This window comes from Tupaia chinensis, unplaced genomic scaffold (assembly GCF_000334495.1).
Source record: "Tupaia chinensis unplaced genomic scaffold, TupChi_1.0 Scaffold145907_1, whole genome shotgun sequence".
In the NCBI taxonomy this organism is placed as follows: domain Eukaryota; kingdom Metazoa; phylum Chordata; class Mammalia; order Scandentia; family Tupaiidae; genus Tupaia; species Tupaia belangeri.
The window spans coordinates 880689-887755 of NW_006205765.1; the positions used below are offsets into that span (position 1 = coordinate 880689).

Genomic DNA, 7067 nt, shown 5'->3' on the forward strand with positions numbered 1-7067 from the left:
CCCTTTTGGAAGTTTCTGTCTGGCTGACTGTCTCTCTCTGAAGAAATAAATAAACTTTAAAAAAAAAAAAAAAGCCCTGTCACTTCTGCACAAAAGTGAAGCTGACATTGGACCTTTTTCCCTACTACAATAGTTTATTACTGGTTAAAACCTGTCCTTACCATTTTAAGTAGGGTTTGGCATTGTTTTATTTTTCACCGGGAGGCGAGAGAGGTTTCTCTTCGGCATCACAAAAGCCAGTGGGTACTGAGCTGGGCCCTGAGCTAGTAACACTGGGAACTCTTCCCAACTGTTCTGCCACTACGAAAGCAGATGTTCCCGTTATTCCTACTTTCCAGGAGAAGAAATCGAGCCAGGGACTATCCACAGTTAGCCCCAAGTCGCATCGGTATTAGACGCTGACAGTAGAACTCGTTTCTCATGCTAGCGCCTGAACCCTAGCAGTACCCCCTCCAGGATGTGGCTCCACCAGGCGGCGAGAGCAGGGTGGGAGTAAAGCAGGCCTAGAAGACAGGTGAGAGCAGAGCAAAGGCCCTAGGTGCACAGCCTGCCAGGCTGCTCGCACTCACCAGCAGGAAGCCCGCACAGTCCTGGACTTGATTGTGGCTCAGGTTCAGGAAGCGCAGGGCTGACAAGAGATGCTGAGGGGGTGGGAAGGGGAGGCAGAGGCTCAGTCTTCACATAAGGACACCCCATCAGTCAAAGACCTGTCTCTACCCTTCACCAAAACCCTGTTCCCTCTGAGGCACTCACCAGGGATCTGTCTAAAGCGGTCAACGCGTTGTAGCTGAAGTCAGCAGAAAGCAGAGCCAGCCAGGGCAAGGCAGAGCAGAGGTCTCCACCGCAGGCTGAGAGGAGCTCCTGAGTGGGTGGGTGGGTGCTTCATTACCCAATTCTCACCATACTCCCCACACTAAGGCCACACTCTAGCACTCAACCATTCTTTTCTTTCTATCTATCTATCTATCTATCTATCTATCTATCTATCTATCTATTTATTTTGCCTGACAGCACATACACTCACCAAAGAGAGAAAGAGAGGGAAAGGGAGAGGAAGAAAGCACCCCCAATGGGGCACGGTCACACTGTAATCTTTTCTCCTCTACCTCTCCTATGTGTCAGGATCTGGAGCATGCATACACATGTACCATGTGTGTTTTTCAAGTTTTCAGGGCCAGGATTAAAACACAGGTTGTCCATGTGGGCTTCAACTCCCTAAACAACTAGGCTACAGGATCAGCCTCACTCATTATTTATATACTGGGCTCTATCTGGAGATGTAGATTTAAAGAAAGTGCAAGGCCCTGTCCCCAAGGAGTTCACTGTAGGAAGGAAAAACTGGAAGATGGAATATAATATTGGCATGGTTTAAATATATCCTCCCAAAACTCATGTGTTGAAATTTGGATGTGACAGTATTAACAGGGTGGAAATTTAAACCAACTATGGGAAAGAGGAAGTAGGTACTTTTTTTTTTTTGGAGAGGTTTTCGCTACAGGGCGCGTGCGCTTGCCAGAAAGACAGAGAGAGAGAGACAGAAAGCAAGAAATCACCCCCCAGGGTGATGGTCACGCCGCAATCCCTTCTCCTCCATTCTCCTCTCGGGATCTTGGGCACGCACGCACACGCGCCCGGCGTGAGTTTTAAGCCACCAGGTCCGGGATGCGAACCGCAGTCGACTACGTGGGAGTCCAGTGACATAGCCATTATGCTAACTGCTGGTTCCCAGGAAGTAGGTACTTTGAGAGGTGATTAGGATGTGAAAAGGTCATTGGGTTGCAGCCCCTATGTTTAAATACTGGTACACTGGGACCAGCAGTTGGAGTAATAGCTATGTCAGTGGACTCCCATGTAGTCAACTGGAGTTTGAGTCCCAGAACCAGTGGCTTAAATTCACACTAGGCGCATGTGTGTGTGTGCCCAAGATCCTGAGAAGAGAATGGAAGAGAAGGGATTGTAGTGTGGTCATTCCCCCTTGGGGGGTGATTTCTTGCTTTCTGTCTCTCTGTCTCTCTCTGTCTTTCTGGTGAGTGCATGTGCACTATAGCAAAAACCTAAAAAGAAATAATAATAATAATAAATTAAAAATACTGGTGCATTTATTTTAAAAAGGCAGTAAGCCAGAGTGAAGACACAGACAGATATGTGCACTCTTGCTGCCTCACCATGTGATTCCCTGTACCACCTCATGACTCTGCAGGGAGTCCCCACCAACAAAAAGAGCTTCACCAGCTACAGGCCCTTCATCCTAGACCTCTAAAACTATGAGGTAAATAAACCTCTATTCTTTGTAAGTTACCTAGACTTGGGTATTTCTGTTATTAGCAACAGAGAACAAACTAAAACAAGTAGGAGATGTGATAGTAAATACGTAGACAGGTACAGTGTGCTATGGGAGCACAGGGGAGGGAAAGGCCACTGTCTGGAGGGAAGCAAGAGTCAGGAAAGGCTATAGAGAAGAGATAAATTGGCCTGGTCCTCCATGTCTCTCAGGACAAGGCATCTGGGCCCACCCCTAGCCCTCTCACCTCCAATGCCTGGATGCTCCTGCTGCAAATCAAGGTCTCTAACTGGGAGTAGATGCTACGGAGGCCACGCAGGCAGTGAAGGGGGACACCTCGGAGCTGAAGCAAGGGAAGAAAAGGAGGAGAGAAAAGCAGAACTTCACGCAGTCAGAAGACAATGACCTCATCTCCTCCTCCGCTGATGGGGAGGGTAGAGAGGACAAAGCCAAGTATAATCAAGGAATGTTAAATGGAAATGAGAATGGATACCTAGTTACTGCAGTACATTCAGACCTGCCCACCCTGCAAAAAAACCACCTTTCTTTCTTTCCCCACCCGCAAGTGGCTGCTTCAAGTTGGGTTTTGTGAACCAACATCCCCAGATGCCCACATACCTCCAGGTGTCGGAGGGACTTGAAGGGAAAAATATTGATGGGCCCTGGGAGGCCAGAACCAGGAACATGGACCAGCTAATAGAAAAACATTCAGGTTACTGAGGCACAGCAGAGCTCCCTTTCCCAGCGTCCCTTCCTTAGCACAACCATCCCTATTTCTGACATCAGCTGTAACAGACCTTGGCCCTGCAGATCTCTTGTAACCCTACCCCCTCCCCAAGCCTCCATCATCTTCCTGATATACACATTCTGCTTCATTCCCACCACCAGACCTTGAGGGAGACTGTTTTCTGCAGCACGTCGAAGAGGAACTGAAGCTGGAGGATGATAGGAGAGTCAGCAGGGTGGGAGGGCAGAGCCACAAAGCCTGTCTGGCCAGGGCCCCATGGCCCCAGGTGCAGCTCAAACACATGGTTCAGCTGCTGCAATGTGGCAGTGGGCAGGCTCAGTGTGCTACAGCCAGATAGGACCACGTCCCCTGCAAGGAAAGGGGCAGACAGCAAGGAGGACATAAAAAAAAAAAAAAGGGTCTTTCCCTTTATTCTAAGATGTTATGACCCCAGAGTACACACACACTCCAATCCATATTGTAGATCTTCCAAAGCATGATCAAACTTTCTATCTCCTTCCCAACTCAGAAGTCTTCAATGGCTTCTCCATCTCAAAAAAAAAAAAAAAGTCCTAGGGCTTTCACATGATACATGAGACTGCTTCATTACACAACTCCACAACTCCAATGGACTTTTCCAGGTCTTCCTCCTGGTCTAAAGAGCCAGAGGTACTAACGGCTCTGGAAATACAGCTAGCTTGGTTCATAGCTCTCTTTTTGACACATCCTCTTGCACTGCCTAGCTAGAGACCAACCTTTTCCAGGAAACCTTCTCAGTAAGTCATATTGCTGAACTTTCAGAGCTGATGAGATGTTTTATCTTTATTTCTTTTTTTGACTATGAAAGTAATATGCACATTTACAGAATACTAAAACGCATGTTCTAGAAAAAATAACCACTCATTACAGCACTAAGGTACTATTATTAACACTTCTCTCTCTAGTGAGACTGTCTTCTTGAGGGCATCTTTTGGTCACCTTGGAATTCATCACTGCACCTAAAAAAGTGTAGCTACGGGAACCAGCAGTTAGCATAATGGCTATGTCGCTGAACTCCCACGTAGTTGAACACGGTTCGCGTCCCGGACCCCGTGGCTTAAAACTCACGCCAGGCACGTGTGCGTGCGTGCCCAAGATCCCGAGAGGAGAATGGAGGAGAAGGGATTGTGGCGTGACCATCCCCCGTGGGGGGTGATTTCTCACTTTCTGTCTCTATGTCTCTCTCTGTCTTTCTGGCGAGCGCACGCGTCCTATAGCAAAAACCTCTCAAAAAAACAAAACAAAAAAGTGTAGCTACAAACTAAACATGGAGAGATTTTTTTTTAACTTGTTAATTTTTAATAAGGAAAGCATCAAAGATGTTGCAGAAATAGCATGGAGAGGCCCCCCTATTCCTTCACCCTGCTTCTCCTGATTATATTTTAAATAACTATTGTACAATATCAAAATCAGGATATTGTATGATAGTTATTTAAAATAGGAGAAGCTGAGTAAGGGACTAGATTCCCGTGAGGCAGACTATGGTTAGAACCCCAGATCTGGCAACTTGCTTTCTCACTTTTTCTCTCTCCCTGTGTGTCTCTCTCTGCCTCTCTCTCTCTCTCTGGTGAGTGTGGGTGCCCTGTAGCAAATTTTAAAATAATAATGATGATAAATAAAATCAAATAATTCTTTAAAAAAAAGAAAACAGGAAACTGATGGGACAATGTACATACGTAGTTCTAGTTTGTACAGACTGCTGTGACCACCACCACAACCAAGATACAAAACCATTCCATCACCACAAAGATCTCTCTCCTGCTACCTCTTCAAAGTCACACACTCACACACACCCCTGGCATCCATAAGCCCTGGAGCTTTATCAGATTTTTGCTGAATCAACTAACAAATCCTACAACTTTGCAAGAAGGGTTTTCTATGTACTAGACACTAAGAATAGATAAAGACATGGTTCGAGGACTCTTTTCACCCTCAACAAGCCTCCCAGTCTAGAAGACTTAAAACAGTTATTAATACAAGGCAGAAAATAAACCTGCTCTACAAAGAGATTCCACAGATCTCAGCAATGGAAGTCCAGGGATAGAAGGCAGCTAACATTAACTGGATAACACACCAGGCAACTTTGTTACCTCATTTAAACCTTCTCAGAATCTCCTAAAAAGAAGCACCATCAACGCCTTCTTTCCGATATAAAAATTGAGACCCAAAGAATCTTGATTGAGATCATATAGCCTGCGAAAAAATAGCTGTTCCTTCTTTCTAGAGATAGGTTTGCTATGTTGGCCTGGCTGGCCTTGAACTAGCAATCTTCCTGACTTAGCCTCCTAAGTAGCTGGGATAAAGGCACTGCACCAACACACCAGGCTGGAAGTCACTACTTCTGTCTGATCAAAACTAAGGCCTCTTCTACCACAACTAAGATGCCAACTTGGTATAGAACTACTACTCTGGCTCCACCATGCCCAGGCACTAAGGAAAGCACTTATAATAGCAATAGCTACCAATTTTGAGCACTTACTATTAATATATGTGCTAACACTGTACTAAATACACGAATTAAAATTAATCCCTACAACCACCTTGGAGTAAATACAATCATTATGCGCTTCTGCTGGTGAAGAAAACTCAGTTTTAGAAGTCTTGATTTTGCCAAGTTTGAAAAGAGAGTTGAGATGCCAACCCAGGTGATCTCACTCCAAATCTCGAGTTTCTCACTTAGTGCCTTGCAATATACAACACCAGCAGTCAGTCTCCGCTCTGGAGGGCCTTAGAGTCTTAGATCGCTTCCCTCTGAGAGTATCGGAGAACGAATGGAGAAAGTAACACTGGAGCTTGGGCCCGTGTATTTAGTACAGTGTTAGCACATATATTAATAGCCAGGGTTTGACGTTCAAAGACAAAGGACACAGGACGCAACCGCACCGGAGCGAACAAAGCACCGGGAGAGCAAACTGACATCTCGTGACATTCATAACTCTTAGGGCGTGTCTCCGGAAGGTAGGGGGCACCCGATCTCATCCCCAGCCCAACTCAACCGGAAGTTCACTCACCGGACTCCCGCAGCAGACCAGCAAGCTTCCACACCAGGGAATCCCGCGGAGCGGTCGTCATGGCCACGAGACGCCGGGGGCGGAGCCTGGGAAAAGAGGAAGCGGAAGAACTTCAGGGGGGCAGTAGAGCCAAACCCCAGAGCGTCTGCGCATAGAAAACAGCAGGAGTGAGCGGAGAGGAAGGACGTACTCCAGGCTGCCTTTTTAGCGGACATAAGGCCTGGTCAACCAGACCGATCCTCCCGTCGGGCCCTCCTACCTGCTCTGCGGCCCTGCGCCTATCAGTGATGGACAGGAAGTCCCGCCCCGGAAGGGACGACCGGAAAGTCTTCCTCGGCTGTCGGAAGCCACGCCCCGAGTCTTGCTCACGTGCTGGGCGGGCTGTTCCGGGCGGGGCGGTGCATCCTCGGTCCTGGCTGCCGGAGCGGTACGCGGCCCCCGAGCTGGGCCTCAGCGCTCGCTCCGGCTTAGCCTGGGACCCCAGCGTAGCTCAGGGCTGGCCGTGCGAGCCTGTGAGGAAAATCTCACATGTCTGCGGCCTGGGCGGGGTAGCAAAGTTTGGAGAAGTGGAATTTTCTTTTAGGAAAAACTCGTCTAAAACGAATACTCGCTCTCCAATCCAAGGAGAACGAGTTCGCCCTAGGAAAGAGCTGAGGCTGGCGGGGTGCCAACTGGGCTCCCTTTGTCGCCTTTTCCTTAGTCTCTCTCCAAACGTTTTTATTTCCCCTCTCAGGCTCTCACGTTAGCCATTGGGAAGGTTTTGTTTTTACTGCTTCGGGTCATAGCACCCGAATTGAAGAGTTGTTATTCCAGCTTTGAAAATGAGAAGCTGGTTCACAGAACCTGGCTTACTTTTGAAGGTCGTTTAATCAGTAACCCGGAGCGCGAAATCTGCAAAGTTTCTTGCTTCCAAGTTTCTATAGTAGTTTTAACCAGCTCCTGGTCAAATGTTGACGTCAACTGCTCAACTAGTAAGGAAAAATGTCTTTTAATTAACCGAATTTCTGGT

At 47.4% G+C, this 7067-nt stretch overlaps 1 protein-coding gene across 6 annotated transcripts in view; it reads right to left on the reverse strand.

The window, feature by feature from the left end:
• STK11IP (serine/threonine kinase 11 interacting protein) overlaps positions 1-6406 on the reverse strand; it is an 18701-nt gene extending 12295 nt beyond the window's left edge. For 2 of the 6 annotated variants that reach the window (XM_006168600.3, XM_006168603.3), the window contains exons 1-7: positions 6249-6323; positions 6059-6144; positions 3172-3377; positions 2900-2974; positions 2529-2624; positions 754-861; positions 570-641 (exon numbers count right to left, since the gene is read on the reverse strand). In XM_006168600.3, coding sequence (XP_006168662.1) covers positions 570-641; positions 754-861; positions 2529-2624; positions 2900-2974; positions 3172-3377; positions 6059-6119 — 618 coding nt within the window. In that variant the 5' untranslated portion in view covers positions 6120-6144; positions 6249-6323. Of the gene's footprint in view, positions 1-569; positions 642-753; positions 862-2528; positions 2625-2899; positions 2975-3171; positions 3378-5930; positions 6029-6058; positions 6169-6248 lie in introns of those variants that run through there. The other 4 variants (XM_006168601.3, XM_014584227.2, XM_006168602.3 and 1 more) reach the window with 4 other exon arrangements.
• Positions 6407-7067: the final 661 nt, after the last annotated feature.